Source organism: Barbatula barbatula (assembly GCF_947034865.1).
Source record: "Barbatula barbatula genome assembly, chromosome: 6".
Classification (NCBI taxonomy): domain Eukaryota; kingdom Metazoa; phylum Chordata; class Actinopteri; order Cypriniformes; family Nemacheilidae; genus Barbatula; species Barbatula barbatula.
In genome coordinates, this window is record NC_136765.1 from 25,876,487 (window position 1) to 25,898,401 (window position 21,915).

General features: G+C 36.9%; 1 protein-coding gene across 1 annotated transcript; it reads left to right on the forward strand.

The window, feature by feature from the left end:
- Positions 1-1,207: 1,207 nt before the first annotated feature.
- plcb4a (phospholipase C, beta 4a) lies at positions 1,208-20,922 on the forward strand (the record flags this gene model as incomplete). Its single annotated transcript, XM_079459383.1, has 31 exons — positions 1,208-1,291; positions 2,187-2,267; positions 5,792-5,851; positions 5,928-6,071; positions 7,332-7,411; positions 8,144-8,197; positions 8,278-8,359; positions 8,523-8,623; positions 8,884-8,941; positions 10,007-10,115; positions 10,357-10,567; positions 10,840-10,933; positions 11,837-11,916; positions 12,002-12,086; positions 12,164-12,254; positions 12,328-12,423; positions 12,596-12,687; positions 12,862-13,015; positions 13,303-13,387; positions 14,747-14,871; positions 16,395-16,446; positions 17,239-17,341; positions 17,563-17,727; positions 18,444-18,648; positions 18,732-18,820; positions 19,079-19,226; positions 19,315-19,367; positions 19,437-19,502; positions 19,602-19,720; positions 20,601-20,658; positions 20,728-20,922. 31 exons carry the CDS (start codon positions 1,208-1,210, stop codon positions 20,920-20,922), a joined length of 3,219 nt encoding a protein of 1,072 aa, XP_079315509.1.
- Between the last annotated feature and the right edge of the window lie 993 nt (positions 20,923-21,915).

Below are 21,915 nucleotides of genomic sequence, written 5' to 3' on the forward strand. Positions count from 1 at the left end.
TATCTAATAAAGGCAAATAGTGGACAACTGCTTTTATTTGTAAACATTCACTGAAGAAAACAGAGTAACGTCAGTTCTCTTTTCGAGTCTACTTTACACTGAAGGTTATTTAACCTTCAAACTTTTCAAATATATTTTATATTTAATAAACAAATGATAGATGTTCTTCCAGAGCAACCCAGAATAATGTTCTCAAGACAGAAAGCATTCAGACTCAAACAATGTGCTTTTGTTCCTATAATTCACACAATCATAAATATAATATATAATATAAAATATAATACACACTGTCTCTACATCATCAATGTTTTGCTGTGAAAGATCACGACAGAAAGACACAACTGTGCTGGATTTGAACTGTGAGCAGCTGAAGAAGTTTAACCAAAGGAAATCATTAATCGGCCTAAATTGTATTATCGGCCGATATGATAACATTAAGGACTAATTATCGGCAGATACAGATATGGTTGATTATTTATCGTGCATCCCTACTATATATCATATACACATTCTGTCATGCGTTATATGTTGATAACTGCATGCACTGTTATCAGCATTAGAACATGTCTTTGGTACAGTTTTTCTCGGTCTGAAGTACTGATGTATTCTGTAAAGTACATGTGTCCAGACACAGATTTATGACAGGATTATTTGAGTCTATTGTTTTTTGGAATGCTCTGAAAGTCTCTCAGTGTTTTTCTGGGTGGTTGCCAGGGCTCGTCTCTGTGGTTGCTATGGGGCTCTGAGTGGATTATTGCATGTTGCTGTGCAGTTGTTAGGGGGTTTCGCATGGTTGTTAGGGGAGATCTAAGAAGTTTGGTTAGGGGTTACTGTCTGTCTGTGAGTGCTCTATTCTGTTGTGTTTTAATGTAAATCTGTTGGAGGCCGATTGAGTCCTCATTTCTCTTCCATGAAGAATCGGTCATGTGTGTAGAATGAGTTTAATGTTAAAGGTTAAATCTGTAAGAAAAGTATGAGCAATAACACAAAGTACATGAAAGCATTAAAGACGTCCTGTGGTTAGTGGAATATTATCGTGATGGTTTACTCTGGAGGTGTGGTGTCTGTACAGTATTCTTTACTCTGGGCTGGACTTTATCTGGACGTCCCGTACACGACTGAGGTCAATGTCTGCATGTGATTTTTCTCTCTGTAACTCTGGACGTGTGTTTCATTATTTAATGGTATTTTCTGTCCTATAGGTTAAATGGCGAAATCATACGAGTTCAGCTGGAGAAGACCCGTTCCTCTCTTCATGCAGCAGGGAGCTTGTTTTGACAGATCTGAGGAGGTACAGTATGAAGATTTCTCTCGTTGATTTTCATGAACAAATCTGACATGACCACTAAACTAATGTCCTGGAAACCAACGTATGATCATCACGTTTGTTTTGTTTGTATTTTAATATAATATAGGAATGTTTTTTGTAGTCCTGTTGGTGATGCTTGCAATGATGCTTGACACTGTCATGAAAATCATAGGATCATAATGATTTGAATTTAATTCATTTTAATTTAAATTTTTGGGTTAAATGTGTTAGTTTATGGTTCACAGTGTGAAATAAATATCATGTCGGCTGATCTATTGTACATATGCTGTGTTTGATATAATCTCTAAAGAAAAGTGATTGTTTATTTCTTAAAGAAGATGCTTTGAATGTGACGCTTCGCTCTCTTATCATTGAGGATACTGTGAACATCTGTGTTCTCAAAGAAATCCGTCTCCTGGGAATTTTGCCTCTGTTTTTTTTTTGGGAACGCGAGTGTTTTCTCATGAGCGATTTGTGTCAGAGACTGGATTTGACTTGTTAAACTCGCGTTCAGATTTCCCATGAGTCTCCGAGAGCTCTCGGGTGTCCTGCTCTACTGGTATTAAATGAAATGACGTTTGTTTGTTGATCCTCACATATTTGGAAAACTGAAATGACGTGGGAGGACATCATGAAGGTGGTTTATTTTGCCATGTTTATTTTTTCCCATCATGCAACGAGTGACATTATTTTACCGAAAGATAAATAAAAAGCCAAGTTGATTTTCTGAATTTTCCACAGCCTCGCTTACTGTAAGAGCTCATTTAAACAAAAAGCATAACAGGATTACAGTAACATAAATAAAGAGGAAAAACAAAAGACGTTTTGAAGTGAAATGTTATGAATCACAGTTGACGTGTCTGTTGTTGTTTTTCAGGATCCGTTTGTCTTTGAATCAAACTGTTTCTTCAGAGTTGATGCTTTTGGATTTTTTCTCACATGGGAAAGTGATGGAAAGGTAACGCACGTGTTTCTGAGACTCGGTACCAATGTGAAAACACCGCTATTCACTCTTCCTCTGTGGTGCAAAGAATTATGGGTAATATTCACTAAACAGACATGCATGGATGCACACCTGGAAATCCTCTATAAATATAACATCGTTGCGACACCTCTGACATTTAATTTGTGGTGTGTTAGGGATGCACCGAAAGGAAAAGTCTTGAGCGAATACGAATAAAAATGAAACATTTATACGGAATACGGAGATGGCTTTTCATATCTCTTCTATTTATTTAGCCAATTTTTTTCACTGTTACATAAACTTAATGGTCAAAATGCTTGTTATATTTTGTCTTGCTTATCAATATAATGCAATATAAATTAAAACAAAATTTTAAAATATGCTTAAATAGCATATATTAGGACTGACTGCTGAAAGAATGTACTTAACTCTGTACCCCTACAACAAAACACGGTGTCATTCAACATTACTAAAGATATGAATAAACAAAAACTGTTGGATTATTATAGGCTACATTGCAAAATGATTTAAAGACCGGGTAAAGAGAAATCACATTCTGAACACATCATAAATGTGTGAAATATATTGCTGAAACACGTTGCAAAGACTCAGAAGTATATAATACTGAATTGTGGAGTTAAACCGTTTAACAGTTGTTCAACAATTACGGAAACGGGCATACGAGCATGCATGGCCCCGCCCCTAGCTGTGGGCGTGGTATTAGACAGCCGACACGCCCCCAGCGTTTAAGAGCAGAGAGTCATTTCTTACTTTATTTACTTGGATGTATTTTTCTCCATTCAAATTTGGCTGGGTGGTTAATAACACACTTTACTGTTGCGTGACAAACTCAGAACGCATATTTTAATGTCACTTCACTCGGACTTTAAAGGAAAAAAAAACATCCATGCAGGCAATCTCCTGTGGCCGGGATGCACAAAACACACTTTAAGAAGGGAACAGTGTGCATGCGACCACTGTATGATGTCAAAGGATGTCTCGAGTGGCGGGACCACTGTCAGACAACCCGCTCCAGTCTGAAGTACACAAGTTACTTCAAACGTAAACACACTTTCATTCAGAAATTTACTCCGTCGTGGCTAGTTCTGTCTCTCTCTCTCTCTCTCTCTCTCTCTGCACTGGTTGATGCTTGATCAAATCACACGTAAAATGTTTTAGCTTTTTGAGCTATTTTCAGTTGCCAAACGTTCGGTGTATCTGTCTGATTTATCCATCAGGCACATGAATCCTGATCTTTGAAAACACAGACTCTGGACCCTTAGCAATGTTTTTTATCAACTATGACTAAAATATGAGGCAGTGGCTATTTGCAATAGGTGGTATTTACACTAACCGTAAATAGATGTATTTTCTTTGGATTAAGTAGAAATAGTGGTTAGATGCAATTGGTATTTATAGTATTGTTGTGCATTTAGCATTATGCAATAATAACAGAGTGTAAATCTTTATATTTTTAAATCTAAACTTTATGAATAAAAATGAATTAAGTCTTAAATCAATTCTATTGTCTATCTAAAATGCCTTTATGATCTGTAATGATATAGAAAAAGGTAAACAAGCATTTTTCAGCAAGACATTTACATTTAGGCATTTGGCAGACGCTTTTATCCAAAGTGTCTTACATTGCATTATCCTTTACATTTATACATAGATATCAAACCCCTGAGATCAAACCCACTTACCACTGAGATAAATCAAGAAGTGGATTAGAATCCTGGTCTCCAGTTCCAAACCTTTACAGACTTTACACCTTACGCCCGTCGCTTTCTAAAATGGCGTCGTTCTTACACCTTCTCCATAGGGAAGATCAGATATGACGTATTTTTGTGTGCTAAACCCGGAAGCGAGGAAGCATTTTAGGACTTCCGGTTCCATCGCTCCAAAGTCTATGGGTTTTTTGAATGGGTTTTTGGTAAATCGCCTTAAATAAGGTCTGTGGTAAACAAAACCTCCAAATAGTTTCACGCTTTATTCTGTGAGATAAAACACAACAGTTAAAACCCGCGTGTGATTTTTGGAAGCCTTATTGTGTTTTAAAAATGGCAGTTGCTAATGAGTTGCTAAAAGCGATTACTTCCTTTGGCGGGGACGTTAGACATCATCACGTGTATAAAGCTCACAAATAATGCAACATGGACACAAATCTCTTAAAACATAGATGCGGATTCATTCACGGAGTAGTTACTCACCAGGGAACACGTTTTCTATAAAGTTTGAGAACGTTGTCAGAGGTTTGGTGTCGGTGACCTTAAATGTAGTCTGTTTATAGTCTGTCTATGGGAAAATGCACAGGGGACCAGCGCGGCGCTTGCTTCTGGGTTAGCCTACAAAAATACGTCATCTCTGAGGCTCTGGATTCCAATCACACATTGGTGGACGAAGCTGGTGAAAATAGTCTCAACAAGGCAGGCTATTCGTAGTAAATAGACACTCAGAAAATATGAACCTTCAAAATGTTTTTCTTATATGGTTGTACAACTGGGACGTACTGGTGTATCGCCAGTTATTATGATAATTGTTTGTGTTACAGAATTGTTTGTTTTATATTCAAATCTTTACATTCATGATGTTTCCGTGTTTATATATATTGTGTGCTTGTATATATTTGTGTGTTTATATATATTTGTGTGTTTATATATTTGTGTGTTTGTATATATTTGTGTGTTTGTATATATTTGTGTGTTTGTATATATTTGTGTGTTTATATATATTTGTGTTTTTGTATATATTTGTGTGTTTGTATATATTTGTGTGTTTGTATATATTTGTGTGTTTATTTATATTTGTGTGTTTATATATATTTGTGTGTTTATATATATTTGTGTGTTTATATATATTTGTGTGTTTATATATATTTGTGTGTTTATATATATTTGTGTGTTTATATATATTTGTGTGTTTATATATATTTGTGTGTTTATATATATTTGTGTGTTTATATATATTTGTGTGTTTATATATATTTGTGTGTTTATATATATTTGTGTGTTTGTATATATTTGTGTGTTTGTATATATTTGTGTGTTTGTATATATTTGTGTGTTTATTTATATTTGTGTGTTTATATATATTTGTGTGTTTATATATATTTGTGTGTTTATATATATTTGTGTGTTTATATATATTTGTGTGTTTATATATATTTGTGTGTTTATATATATTTGTGTGTTTATATATATTTGTGTGTTTATATATATTTGTGTGTTTATATATATTTGTGTGTTTATATATATTTGTGTGTTTATATATATTTGTGTGTTTGTATATATTTGTGTGTTTGTATATATTTGTGTGTTTATTTATATTTGTGTGTTTATATATATTTGTGTGTTTATATATATTTGTGTGTTTATATATATTTGTGTGTTTATATATATTTGTGTGTTTATATATATTTGTGTGTTTATATATATTTGTGTGTTTATATATATTTGTGTGTTTATATATATTTGTGTGAACTATTCCTTTCAAGATTTATTCTGCATCTCTTCTTTTAGGAGGGTCAGGTTCTGGAATGTTCTCTCATCAACCGTGTGTGTGAAGCCAATGTACCAAAGGTAAAACATTCAGTCGTCTCTTTAGTGTTTGAGATTTAGTAGGTTGTGGAGTAAATGATGTTGTGATGTTCTTCAGGACTCAAAGCTTGTGTCAGCTCTGGAGACATCAGCGAGATGTTCCAGTAATCTGCAGGACAGAATCGTGTGTGTGTGCAGCGGAACAGATCTGCTTAACCTGAACTTCATGTACATCATCACGCACGACTCAAACACGGCGAAGGTAACAAAACATCAGTCCTCTCATCTCTCCACGATTCCTCTGCTTCTGAAGGAAACCTGTTGTTTTCAGACTTCACATTACGGCTGCGAAATATATCAGAATTATCGGAATATCGCAAATGAGCATATCGCATTATTTTGCGTTAACTGTATTATTTAAAAAAATCTAAAAGTTGCATATAGACCAACTTGGATGACGTAAACAACGCTGACCCAAAACTGCTCCAAAAGATCTTCCTGTTTCAGTCTTTTAACACTAAACAATAGTTGAACAAAATTCTGAGTTCATAAAGTGTGTTTGCATCTTGTATGTGGTCTCTAGTCTATAAGTTTTAGGTTAATGCAGAGAGACTTGTGTGGAAGATGATCAATAATCAGAAATAATGTAAAATATGGATGTTGGTTATATCATTTTCAGTTTTTAAATTTACATTTTACAAAGTTGAACCTTTTAGTCTATCGCACGTCACATTATTTAGCAGATTATTGTTTATCACATTTTATTTTCTTTAATAGCGTGCAGCCCTATTGGCTGTATCATTTTTCTTCAATATATTTTCAAACCATTTAAATAGATTTTAGGAAAATAAAAAGGAGTTTCATATGGAATAGACAGAGCATATGGTATGTTTCTTTAATACAGCACAAGCCGTACCTCACATGTTTAGTGCAGCGTCTCCAGATAAAGAAGAATCAGACCGAGCAGAAGTAACCCTGACTAACCCGTCTCCTCAGGATCATTAAACTGAAGTTTGGTGACGTGTGTTCCGTTAGGCTCATGTGTTTGTGCTCCTCTGGGATGTTTTGCTCTCACACCCCAACATGTGCTTGAATCATTATTGTATTTCCGGTAAAGAGTTTTTGAGCTGTAGATGTTTCATTCGTGTAAAAATAGCTTGCTTGTAAAATCCAGCACACGACGAGAGCTGACGGAAAAACACATGTTTATAAGACATCAGGATGTTCACAGCAGATCACTGAACTCTTCATCGCTTTGATTCACTCTCACATCATTACAAACCTGATATTGATATAAAGACAAAAGCAGACGACTCATCTGTTCCTCATTAGAAGATGTGGATTCACAAGTTGATATTGGATAGAAATATTGTCTTTAAACACTAATAAAAACTGATGAAAAAATGATTAAAGAAGTGTGAGAGGTTTGATGAATGTATATCAGTTTGTGTGTGTGTTTGCGTGTTTGATTTTTCATGTGTGCATGTTCACAGGAATCGGTTTCATTCTTGTGTGTTTACAGCAATGGACGGACGGTCTACGCTCATTCATTCATAACAGAAGAGCCAATAACGTCTGTCAGATGACCTGTCTAAGAAAACAGTGAGTAACATCACCTGATGAGTGTGTGTGTGTGTCTCTGTGTGTGTGTGTGTGCGTGTGTGTCTCTGTGTGTGTGTGTCTCTGTGTGTGTGGGTGTGTGTTTGTGTGTGTCTCTGTGTGTGTGTGTCTCTGTGTGTGTGTGTGTGTGTCTGCGTGTGTGTGTGTGTGTGTGTGTGTGTCTCTGTGTGTGTGTGTGCGTGTGTCTGTGTGTGTGTGTGTCTCTGTGTGTGTGGGTGTGTGTTTGTGTGTGTCTCTGTGTGTGTGTGTCTCTGTGTGTGTGTGTGTGTGTCTGCGTGTGTGTGTGTGTGTGTGTGTGTGTCTCTGTGTGTGTGTGTCTCTGTGTGTGTGTCTGTGTGCGTGTGTGTGTCTGTGTGTGTGTGTGTGCCTGTGTATGTGTGTGTGTGTGTGTGTGTGTGTGTGTGTGTGTGTCTGCGTGTGTGTGTGTGTGTGTGTGTGTGTGCGTGTGTCTGTGTGTGTGTGTGTCTCTGTGTGTGTGTGTGTGCGTGTGTGTCTCTGTGTGTGTCTCTGTGTGTGTGTGTGTGTGTGTGTGTGTGTGTGTGTGTGTGTGTGTGTGTGCGCGTGTGTCTGTGTGTCTGTGTGTGTGTGTGTCTCTGTGTGTGTGGGCGCGTGTGTGATTGACACAGAACACTATGATGTCATACATGAATGTGTTTTTTGTATGTTCATTTGTGTTTTCTGCTTTGCTCTCTTGTGTTCTTGTGTTTTGCGCAGTTGGATGCGATTGTCATTTTTGACGAACGTGAACAGGAGAATCCCCGTCAGGAGGTGCAGTAGTGCTGTATGAACACTGATATGAGTGCAGTCTAATGTGGATCCTTATAAACTGTGAGTTTTATTGTCTGCAGCATCACAAGAACGTTTGCTTCTGGAAAAACCGAGAAGGTTATTTTCCAAGCGCTCAAAGATCTGGGTTTACCCAGCGGAAAGGTAAAACCGTAGTCTGAGTCTCCGGGACAGAACGTCTTTTAAAATGCACTGAAGCGTAAACACAGATGTTTGATGGTGTGTTTTGTGATGATCCACACACAGTCTGTAGGGTTTGGATTGAAGTGTATACAGTATATTAGGCTTTATTGTGTTGTTTTTACAGAACGATGAGATAGATCCGGAATTCTTCACCTTTGAGAAATTTTACAGTCTTACACAAAAGATTTGTCCGAGAACTGATATTGAAAATCTGTTCAAGAAACTGTAAGTGTTCATTAATAATTGACTGTATGAGTTCAGTATGAAATGACTTTATTCTAAAGGTCTTTTCTGCATGAGTGGAAGAATGTGTCCCATGAACACTAATCAGTGTTACATTTAACCAAACAAGTTCACCTATAGCTAACAAAAGAGAGAAGTTTTCTTAAATAACAAACACTGATGAATCAACACAATAACATGAGTTATTCTGGAAGTAAATGTGATGATGATTGTGTTATGAAATGTGCTGTGTTTCTTTTCAGTACTGGAGACAGAAGTGATTTTTTAAGTGTGGACCAGTTAGTGCACTTTCTGAATGAAGTAAGAAGTTTTCCATCAGCTGCATGTCGCAGTCGCATCCCTGCGTCAGAAATCACATACAGTACTATGAAAATACATACTGAATTACGTCAAGTACCACCACTTTCATACTACATCCTCCATGCTTTCATTGTCATGTGACCTGTGTGTTTGACCTGTGATGAATTAACAAATACTATTCTTTTTTTAATACTGTTTTTTGCACACTATGTATGTGATGTGGACGCAGGGCATGTGTTATATTTGTACTCGGGCTGTGAAGCCATTCAAACTTTTAATCGAATTAATCGCACATTACATTTGGGGCCAAAATACAATTTAAAGCCATAATAAGACAATACAGAAAGTAGGTTCAGATGTTCAGAAGCTAAAACGGCGGTAATTGAGTTTTTTAGAAACTGGTTTATTATAATTAAAGACCAAGACTAACAGTTTAGTTACTAACATTCTTAAGAAATATCTTCCTATTCCCCAAAGAAATAGTAATTCAACGTTTTTATTTTTATACTGTTCAATTTGTTTGAAGAATAATAACTGCCAGAAGGTAAATGTCATTAATTCATTAGATTCAGTGAATTCGTTCAGGACTGTAGTAAATGACTCTTTATGAATGAGCCGCTGATTCATTGATTCACACAATTGATTCGCTCGTATTCATTTAGAAACTAAACCACGCTGTGTGCTCCTCAGAGACGCGCAACACTTTTCCTCAGGCTTTATATTTTATATAAATCTTCATTGAAGAATTAGGAAAACAGACAGCATTGTCTATAAAACATGTCTTAAAATTATTTTCTTATTTAATTAATAGTTGTTTAAAATCAACATGCATGCACTGGTGGTTTTCTGGACAAAAATAGCACTGGTATGATATTTATGTGATTGCGTAACCAAATAAATATGGGACACAAGCTCATTCAGGGTCATTTTTATGGCTTTTTTTGCTCTGTTTTGTGTCTTTTCTCTGTGTTCATGTGGCTTTACGTTGATGAAATATGAATCATAGAGCAGTTTCTTAGAACTGCTTGATTCAGGTTTATAATCTGCCGATATTTGTTCTCACAGAATCAGCGAGATCCGCGTCTGAACGAGATTTTATTTCCCTTCTGCGACTCGAAACGTGCTTTACAAATCATCGAGCGACACGAACCCGACGAGAAACTCCGAAGAAAAGGTATTTCACAGTAAATCACTCTTTGAAGTGGTTTGTTTCTCATTGTTTTTCTTTTGAGGGTGTTTCACTGAAGCATCGTTACATGTTTTCATTCTTACTGTTTATTATTTATGATAACTAATGCTTAAAAAATCAATCCACAGTCCAATCTTTGAGCTACATGTATCAAATCAATGTCAAAATCACCCATTTATGCTTTTGAGATTGTCGTGTGAATGGATGTATGGATGTGTGTGTGCAGGTGTGATGTCCTGTGACGGCTTCTGTCGGTATCTGATGTCTGATGAAAATGCTCCAGTGTATCTGGACCACTTGGAGGTTTATCAGGAGATGGATCATCCTCTGTCTCATTACTTCATCAACTCGTCTCACAACACTTACCTGACCGGACGACAGTTTGGAGGAAGATCTTCAGTTGAGATGTACAGACAAGTGCTGCTGTCCGGCTGCAGGTGCCAAACTGAGATGTGATGAGAAATGTTTGAGTTCATATCTTGATCTTCACTAATATTGACTTTTGATATCAGACGAGACAAATCTGAGCTCAGTTTGACACACTGTTGAAGTCTCTTCTCAAACTCTCATGACAGACACATTTGTCAGATTCCTGAGACATCTGAGACACACATGAGAAATCCATTTGTTCTCCATTGATGTCTTGAAAAAATGATTGCGCTACTAAAGAGATCTCTTGTGTGATTTTTCTTTTGTATTGTATTGTCAGGTGTGTTGAGTTGGACTGTTGGGATGGTAAAGGTGAAGATCAGGATCCCATCATCACACACGGGAAAGCCATGTGTACAGATGTGCTCTTCAAGGTGAACGCACACAAATCCAACAGCCTTTCTGTCAATGAGTCGATCAAAAGAGCAATGTGAGATTTTTAGGAGGATCTAATGACATAAATGCAATATACAGTAATATACAAAACTTTTTCTTCAGAGGTCTATAAAGACCTTAAATAATGAAGCGTTATGTTTTTTATTACCTGAGAACAAGCTATTTATTAGGGATGTAACTTTTGGCCGATAACGATAACCGATGATTCTTTAACACTGGAAGCTGATAACGGGTATATCGGCCGATATAAAGTATCTAGATATTAATATAAAATTCCCTGAGACTGAAACAAAAGGCAAAAAGTGGACGACTGCTATTATATACAAACGTTCACTGTTTTACCCTGAAAATCAGTACCGAGTCTCCTTTACAGTAAAGATTATTTAACTTTCAAACGTTTCTAAATAAGCGGAGACGACACGAATATATAGAAGCAGCACACTGGTTCCAGATAAACAATGACGCTCAAAACTGCTCCGTTACACAGCTAATATTACAACAACAACATTCTGACATACCGAAAAAACAATGTTCCTCACATACTGATCCGAATTAAAGCAACCTCCTCGGGGTGAAAGTATCGGCATAGTACTTCGGTCCTAACGCGTCTCTTCTGGGAAGTCTTTAAAATATTAACACAGGTCCTAGCTCAATATATGAACACAGGTCCTAGCACAAAGACACGCTGTCGCAGACGACGACATATTTTTGTACTGTGGTGGCCACCGTCGTGTTTCGAAAGGGATGGGTGAGAGGAGGACTGAGATACTAGTCGCAATTCTCAAACTCGCCGATAGTGGCCGCTAAAAATCTCTTCCTTTCACTAAGTGTGTCTTGTCAGTCAACATTTAAATCCATTAAACTCTTTTTTTTACGTGCAGGATGTTATTCAGGGAATTAAAGAAACCGCCTTCGTAACATCTGATTATCCTGTGATATTGTCCTTTGAGAATCACTGCACGTGCGTACAGTTTACTCTTTGTGTCCTGATTGATATTTACAGAGAAATATTAAATACTTAATGAAGAGAATGTCTGTGATTTCAGGAAACCTCAACAGTATAAACTGGCTCGATACTGTGAGGAGATCTTTGGGGATTTGCTCCTAAAACAAGCGCTGGATGACTTCCCGGTGTGTTCATACTTCACAAACTCTTTAACAGCGTTCTTCTGTATAATACAGATCAACTTATTTTAGTTCTCTTGTAGCTGGAGCCCGGCCGTCCGCTGCCGTCACCCAATGATCTCAAAGGAAAAATTCTCATCAAGAACAGACGATTAAAACCAGAAGTGGAAAAAAGTATGTTGAATTAGTTTTGTTATATTTGGATCTTTTTTTAATGTTGAAATGAATCTCCGCTGTTGTTTTTCAGAGCAGTTGGATCATTGGAGCAAACACATGGAGGCCGGAGAGCCGAGCGTCTCCACAAACATCTCTGAAGATGAGACGGAGGAGGACGTGTCCACCGGTGAGATTCATGAAAACACAACCTGACTCATAAACAAATGATCAACACAGAGAGGTGCTTCAAAATAAATATGAGATATTTTCTGGTTGTGGAGACGGTTGTGTAATACTGCATTATTAATGAATAAATAAACACTGTAAATAATATAAATGATATTTGTTTGTATTATCAGAGCTGTTAGATGAAGCTCATCCTGAACGGATTCACGGATGTATGATGAGTGAAGAAGAGCATCAGGATGAAGAGCCGCTCACAGTCACGAAGGTTCAAACATCTCTCTTATATTCTGATGGATGTGTCATGTGTAACAGGAACTGTGAAGAGAATCAAGAATCAGTCTCATTAGATTACACTTATCTCACGATATCACGATACTATATTAATATATATATGAGTTGAGACATGTAATTTATCATCTTTCTCATTAAATCTCTTTAGATTTCACAGGCCGGAGAAACAAATGTAGCTGATGAACTCGCATTGATTCAGTCGTACACGTACGTCGCTGCAACCACAAATATTCACCCGTATCTTTCCAACATGGTGAACTACGCCCAGGCCGTGAAGTTCCTCGGTTTCACTGAAGCTGAGGGTGAGAACGTACTGAGAGAAAAAAACATCTATACAAATACACCACTGCAAATTAAAAACACATTTTGATACAATATTTAAAAAATTACGATTATGAGAATTAAATTGATAATTCATATAAAATGAATATTTTTAAGTGTTTTTATTGTGATTCATGTCATAATTTTTCTCAAAATATTACAACTGTATTGTCGTAATGATGATCTTTTGTGAATGTGACACTAAAGTGCAGTTACAGTGAATGATGTCAGTGTGTGATGCTTGAATGTTTCTTCTGTGTGTTTCCAGAGAAAAACATCCATCACAACATGTCGTCATTCAATGAATCTGTGGGTTTGGGATATTTAAGAACGAACGCCATTGAATTTGTGAAGTATCCTTTGGTGTATTTTATGCGTGTGTGTGCTTGTGTGCGTGTGTGTTTGTGAGTGTGCGTGCATGTGTGTGTTTGTTATTGTGTGTTCATTTATGTGTTTGTGTGCCTGTGTGTTTGTGAGTGTGTGTGTGTGTGTGCGTGCATGTGTGTGTTTGTTATTGTGTGTTCATTTATGTGTTTGTGTGACTGTGTGTTTGTGAGTGTGTGTGTGCGTGCGTGCATGTGTGTGTTTGTTATTGTGTGTGCGTGTATGTGTTTGTGTGACTGTTTGTGTGACTGTGTGTGTGTTTGTGTGCGTGCGTGTGTTTAAGTGTGCGTGCGTGTATGTGTTTGTGAGTGTGTATGTGTGTGTTTGTGAGTGTGCGTGTGCGTGCGTGTGTTTAAGTGTGCGTGCGTGTATGTGTTTGTGAGTGTGTATGTGTGTGTTTGTGAGTGTGCGTGTGCGTGCGTGCATGTGTGTGTTTGTTATTGTGTGTGCGTGTATGTGTTTGTGTGACTGTGTGTGTGTTTGTGTGACTGTGTGTGTGTTTGTGTGCGTGCGTGTGTTTAAGTGTGCGTGCGTGTATGTGTTTGTGAGTGTGTATGTGTGTGTTTGTGAGTGTGTGTGCCTGAGTGTGTGACTCTGTGTGTGTGTGTGTGTGTGTGTGTGTGTGCGTGAGTGTGTGTGTTTACGTGCATGTGTGTGTTTGTGAGTGTGACTGTGTGTGTGTTTGTGTGCGTGTGTGTGTTTGTAAGTGTGAGTGTGTGTGCCTCTGTGTGTGTGTGTGTGTGTTTGTGTGTGTGAGTGTGTGTGTGTGTGTGTTTACGAGCATGTGTGTGTTTGTGAGTGTGTGTGCCTGAGTGTGTGCCTCTGTGTGTGTGTGCGTGAGTGTGTGTATTTACGTGCATGTGTGTGTTTGTTATTGTGTGTGCGTGTATGTGTTTGTGTGCCTGTGTGTGTGTTTGTGTGTGTGTTTAAGTGTGCGTGTGTGGATGTGTTTGTGAGTGTGAGTGTGTGTGCCTGAGTGTGTGCCTCTGTGTGTGCGTGTGTGTGCGTGAGTGTGTGTGTTTACGTGCATGTGTGTGTTTGTGAGTGTGTGCGTGTTTGTGAGTGCATCTGTGTGTGTGTGTGTGTGTGTTTGTGTGTGTGTTTGTAAGTGTGCGTTCATGTGTGTGCGTGTGAGGTCTGACTTCAGGAGTTTATCATCAGACTCTTCACTTTTAAAGTGTGTTTGTGGTGTTAAAACAGCAGCAGAGCCACTGAGCCATAAACTCTTGCTGGAGGAAAGGACTGAGTTTAAAGCAATAGGATCTAAAAATATTCTTCAGAAATCCCTGAAAGCTTCCCGCTTGTGTTTGCCTGAATGAGATGCGCAGCTACAACAAACAACAGATGAGTCGAATCTACCCCAAAGGAGGTCGAGTGGACTCCAGTAATTATATACCTCAGATATTCTGGAACGCTGGATGCCAGATGGTTTCTCTGAACTTCCAGACCCCAGGTAACACGCATCCACACACACACACGCGTGTGAAGCAGAATGCTCGTGTGTCTGTAAGCGCATGTTGTCTGGTGTCTGTCTCTTGCCTCCATCCGCGCTTTCATGAAATTAAATCTCACATCTACATTCTGTTTGCCAGATTCAGACCAAAATGTCTGGATTTATAAAACAAAATGTCAGTTTCTCCCCAAAACCTTCTTTTTGCATTTTAATGAGATTCAATTGGTCATGGTGAAATGTCGGTAGTTTCTGTTCCATAAGCATAATCAGATAAAATGACACAAATATTTGATATTGATATTTGATTTTCAATGTATTAGGTTAAAATAAATAAATAGATATGAAGCACTTTTCCCATCATTCAGACAGATCTGTTTTATCAGCCTGGTCCTGATGCTGAACACCCAGTTTGATGTTTTAAGAGTGTTTACACTGTCTAGAGAATTAATATAAGAATGATTTCATGTTAAAAAGCAATTCATGCTCCATTCACACTCTTCTCATTCAATGTTTCTGATGATGATGTATTGTTTAGGGATGGGTTAATTATTAACTAATTGTTGTGTTATGCTATTTAACACATTTTGTATTCATTTTGTGTGAAATAAAGGAAATGTACAACAAAAGTTGTGTTAAAAGTAACAGAAACAATGTTCAAACAAGGACAACAGATTTTGTCTTAACTAGATCAAAACTCCTCTCCAATTGTTCTGTGGTATAAAACTGGTAATACTACGCTACAGAATAGGGCTGCGCAGTAAATTGGAATTACAGAAATATAGCAAATGTGCATATCGCAATATTATTATAATTTTTTTATAAAACCACTTGGATGACGTAAACAACGCTGACCCAAAACTGCTCCAAAAGATCTTCCTGTTTCAGTCTTTTAACACTACACAATAGTTGAACAAAATTCAACTAACAGAACATTAGTAACAAAATCAAAATGTTGAACAAATATCGTTTCAATGATATATGTGAGATTTAAAAATCAATCTGAGTTCATAAAGTGTGTTTGCATCTTGTGAAGTGGTTTCTAGTCTATAAGTTTTAGGTTGATGCAGAGAGACTTGTGTGGAAGATGATCAATAATCAGAAATAATGTAAAATATGGATGTTGGTTATATCGTTTTCAGTTTTTAAATATACATTTTACAAACTTGAACCTTTTAGTCTATCGCACGTCACATTATTTAGCAGATTATTGTTTATCACATTTTATTTTTCTTTAATAGTGTGCAGCCCTATTGGCTATATCATTTTTCTTCAATATATTTGAAAACCATTGAAATTTATTTTAGGAAAATATCATGTCAAATATCACATTGTTTAGCATGCAATTGCTCTTTTTGTTAATATCGCACAGCCCTTGTACACAATAATAAGTTTGAGGTGGATCTAGAGAGGAGAGCATCGCTGATTTAAGACTGTTAAACCCGTCACACGTCCTGACATCATGCAGACAGATTTTACTGTGCACTTAAACTCTGTATTAATATCAGATGTGTTGTGTTGTGTAGATTTGGCCATGCAGCTGAATCAGGGGAAGTTTGAATACAACAGCTCGTGTGGGTAAGTGGACATCATTAAACAAATCAAACCTCAGAGACAACGTGAAGCTTTCAGAGTGCTGAGAATCTCTCAAATAAAGTCAGATGTGTTTGATCTTTCATGTATTATTGAGTTTCTCTCTGATGATCAAATCAACCACTGGCACTGGCACTGGCACCATAACTATAACCTTTCATTTGTTAACATTTGTTAATATATTGAATAACATGTAAGATACTATTTAACATATTAACAATAAGCATTTTGACTACATATTTAGATATTTAATAAAAACAATTGTACATTGATTCATGTTTGTTTTTATATTACATAATGCAAATACAATTGTTCTTAGATTAATATGTAAAAGTGTCGTTCATTATTCATGTTAAGTAAGGTTGACAAATTGAACCTTACTATGAAGTGTTTAACTTTAGTATTTAGATTTAATTTGTAGTTTTACCACAATCCACAAGTTTGCTGTATTTGTAGTAACGCGGTGGTTATGCAAATAAACCTAAATGGTATTGAGGTTATGTACCGCGGTAAATCCATACTGCTGTTACGGGTGTGGACACTTGACTGATATCGCTGCATTTATAATGTGAAGAAATCATTTACACTCACAGTGTTGTGTCGGTGTTAATGTGCTTCTCCTGTGAAACACATGAACACATTCATCATCATCTGTTTTAACACTTTTAATAAAATACGAGAATCATTAAATCAATCATTGCTCTAAAGTGTCTGAAGAGGAAAGCTATGTCTTCTCATATACTGGAAATGAAGCGGTTTGTGTTTGGATTCTGTCAGGTATCTACTGAAGCCGGATTTCATGCGCCGGCCGGATCGCATGTTTGACCCGTTTTCTGAGACGCCTGTGGATGGAGTGATCGCAGCCGCCTGCAGCGTTCAGGTACTGATCTTTATACCGCATATCTCCCACATAGCACAGAAAAAACACAAATCAACCATTAACAGATACTACAGTCAGTTCTGTAAGTGATTATGAAAGTTAATGTGTTTTTTTGTGACAAAAGACTGAAACCCATTTCAAGTTTTTTTTTATATATCATTGTACATGATGTACATTGTGCTTCATTCAGTTAAAAACACTGATCTAAGATGTTTGTTCAGGTCGTATCCGGTCAGTTTCTGTCCGATAAGAAGATCGGCACGTATGTGGAAGTGGACATGTATGGGCTGCCCACAGACACAATACGCAAAGAGTTTCGCACGAAGATGGTGATGAATAACGGTCTGAATCCGGTGTATGACGCTGAACCCTTCGTCTTCAGAAAGGTACCTCTAGGCCAATGTGTGATGTGATGTTCTCAAAGTCTGGATGCTGTATAATGTGATTCAGATGAAGTTTGACATATGACACTTTCTAAAAGCCCACTGTCTTTATACAGAAATGAGACCACGTGAACGTCTATAGTGGATTATATGTGCAGCGGTTATGATAGAGATCATTACGTGTGATACATCACGAGTGTAAAATCTTTGAATAATACTGAAGACTGTTCCAGGAGAGAAGTTTATTAATATAGCTATTAAATAACACAAATGACTATTGAATGATTATTCATATCGCACATGATGGGATTAAGTATCAAACACTGTTTTATTAACGGCTTATAACAATGTTTGTGATACAGGCTTTTTCACAATTTCATAATTTGAGTTCTTGAGAAAAACAAGCAACATGCTGTCGAAACCACTTAATAACAACCCATAACACTCTCACAACTGCATAGCAACACCCTGGCAACAGTAACATTAAATATTTGCTCCAGTAATGTGAACGTTGATATACAGTATATATCATAGTGATAAAATATCCAACATCAACATCAATATTTTCATCTATGAAGCAAAAGTTTAGTGATTGTAACTGTGATGATTAAACAATCCTCTCACACATATAATATTTTTACAAATATCAAATATTTTTATTCTGGGTCAATATTGTGTTTTTTGTGTAAATAACTTGAGTAAACGTCTCGTTGATTCAGGTTATCCTCCCAGACCTGGCGGTCCTCAGAGTGGCTGTGTATGATGATAACAATAAACTGATCGGACAGAGAATCCTGCCGCTGGACGGACTGCAGTCGGGTTACAGACACATCTCTCTGAGAAATGAATACAACAAACCCCTGTCTCTGGCCACCGTCGTCTGTAACATCATCCTCAAAACATACGTGCCCGATGGCTTCGGAGGTCAGGAAAGCATCTTTGTGTTCACGTTTATTGAATCTCATCGTGCGGTGTTTTTATCCTGCATGTGAAATGTCTTTTTTCAGCTATTGTAGATGCTCTGTCTGATCCCCAAAAATATTTATCCATCTGTGAGAAAAGAACGGATCAGATGAGGGCCATGGGCATCGAGACGGTGAGCGTCTTCGCTGTTAATCCACACGACCTCGACACATTACAGCAAAGCCGTTTCTTTCATTTAATACATTCTTCATCATTTACGTCAGTAAAACTGGAAATTAAAATGATTCCTGTTTTTTCTGAATTTCTTACGTGTTCCTGTCGTTTCTGAAACGCTGTTTGTCCGTGTATCTGTGTTTGGTTACAACTTTTTCATACAGTTGTCTATTCCCTCTTTTTTTATGAAATTGTTTTGTACTGGATGTTTATTCAGTCAGATATCGTTGATGTGCCGAATGACGGCTGTAAGAGAAATAACAAACACGAGATGAATCCGGCCATGATGTTGTCACAGAAAGACTCATCTGATGTCACCTGTTCAAAAGAGGGTAAGATCACCATCACCATCAATGATGTCACACGTAACAAATGCAAACTAACTCTCGATGCTCAGGTGGCTTTCTCTTTCAGACACTTTGTTGATGTAGATTTGTTGTTTTAAACCTGTAGACACATCGATGCTGACACCCTCGCTGACCATCGATGACCTAAAGCAGATGAAGGTAGCGTCTAAACCAAAACACAACAGCGTCTTTGATTATATTTGCATTCATGTGTAACCTCTTCTCCAGACATACTTAAAACTAGTCAAGAAGCAGCAGAAGGAGATGAACGCTTTGAAGAAGAAGCAGGCGAAGGTGACCCCCCTTCCCACTTCATTGAGTTGACCATGAGATTTCATGTTGTTGTTTGGAGTCACAGAATCATCAGAGGAATAATCCTGCTTCATATTTCAGGCACTCGCCGCTCTGCGGAGCTCCCACGGCGCTCACACGGACAGAATTCATGCCCAACATGATAAAGAGAAAGAAACTCTGGAGAAACAACTCCTGAAGAACAGCAAGACATTTCTCACGTTTGTGTTTTATGTTCCTGTCGTCTGGTGTTTGACACGTTTCTAATGAAACCTTAAGATTCATTTGAGTGAAATGTTTATCTTGAACTCAAAAGCTCATTTGATTTGAAGGCGTATGCTATAATGTCCGAGATTGGTTTTGTGGAGAAGAATACAAGTGTGCGCTTTTAATAAAAATGTCTGCTTTCATAATGAACTGAGTAATGAAGAAACACTTTCAACGAGAGGTCAGAATAGATCTCAGGGTGAGACCTCAAGAAAACATCTTTAAAATAAAATAACAAGAAAACTAATTCACTGACTGAATGTGATGAAAGATTACAGAGACATAAATATGAGTTTTCATTTCTTTATTTCTTTTTTGGTCACAACATGATTGGCAAAGTGACATTAGTGTTATTCCACTGTGTGGATCAGTTTAAAAAATACAAATCGAGTAAGTGACCCTAAATGTATGAATAGTAGTTTTTAGACAGTACTGCTGGTTTTATTTTCACATTTTTTCAGTAACCATTTTCAATAAGGTGCTATTTGTTAACAATGAGTTAATGAATTAGCTAACATGAAATAAAAATGAACAATACTTCTACGTTATTTATTAATATTAAATTCATGTTAATTTCAGCATTTACTAATGCATTATTAAAATAAAATGTTGTCACTGTTGCACCATGAACTAACATCAATAACTGTATTGACATGAACTAACAAGGATTAATAAATGCAGATCAATTGTTCATTGTTGCGTTCACTAATGTTAACTAATCGCACCTTATTGTAAAGTGTCACCAATTTCTCTTATTTCAACAGTGCATACATTAGTGTGTTTATTCTTGATCAGATTATTATTGACACGCTGTCATTCTCTGTTCATCTTCAGCTATGACATGAGGAGAGACGTTGAACTGAAGACTTTGAGCACAAACCACAGAACACAGGTACACAGTTTTCTGTTCTCTGTGATGTGTTTGCATGAACACAGACGCTCACGTACGCTTGTATGACAGGTGAAGGACACGGTCAGCGCTCACACGCTCCACACCACAGACGTGATGAAACGACACGTGACTGAAGAACAGAAACTGAGAGAACAACACGCCGTTCAGCAGTGTGAAGAACTTCACAAACTGATGCTGGAGGAACAAGAGCAACAAACACGAAGACTTTGTGTCGTCCATCAGAGGTCAGAGGAGAAACACTGAAACATTGTGAAAGTGCTGTAGAAATAAAAAGAAACTTTCAACACTGTAAAAAACTACACAGTAAAAGTTTTTGCTGTAGTGATGCAGCTCGTTGCCAGTAACTTACTTTAGATTTATATTTATCTCATTTATTGACAATTTCTTTTTATAAAATAACAGCCTCTTGCAAAGCATTCTGGGAACCAGAAATCCACATGAACCTTGTTCGGTTTTTTTATTTTGGCTCTCAGAAAGCATGTTTAATGTTTAATGATCATTTATCTTTGAACAAACCGTTGCCTGTTAATAACATTAATGTAAATCTACAGTAAGTTACTGGTAAACTGCTGCAGTGATACTGTCATTTCTACATCATATTGTTCCAGTGTGTAGTTTTTACAGAATTTTACCAAAACAAAAACATTATTTTACAGTTTATTATAAAATGTCAGTTTTTTAAACAAGATTTATTTTTTACAGTCAATACTATAAAACTACAATAAAAGACAACATATAAAAAAACAGGAATTTTTTTATCCTAATATCTAAAATTACAGAAAGAAAAATATTTGACAGTATATAGCTGTTTTTCCAGTTTACGGAAAATCTCATTTTTTTCAAATTTTTTTACTTTCAAGAGATTAATCCTCTAATTATTAATCTAATATTAATTGCTATCTAATTATTAATCTGGCGTGTGGAAAGAAACTAAGATTTTCATCAAAGTACCTCTTGAATCACCTTTATTTAAGGGTAGTAATGTGAAAGTTAGACATTAGAGTCAACGTTTAATATTTTAAATCAGTTCTAAAAGAAATGAGTTCTGTCAGCAGTAATTCAAGAGAGAAGAAGTGTAATGTTTTATTCGTCAGTGACGGTGTTTGTCCATTGTAAAGCTTGATGCCAGGCAGAAGTACAATATAATAAAAAATACTCTTCCTAGGGAACACGCACACTCTGATCAAATCTAAAGCTCGAATGTACCGTCAGTCGCTTTGGACAAAAAGCGTCTGC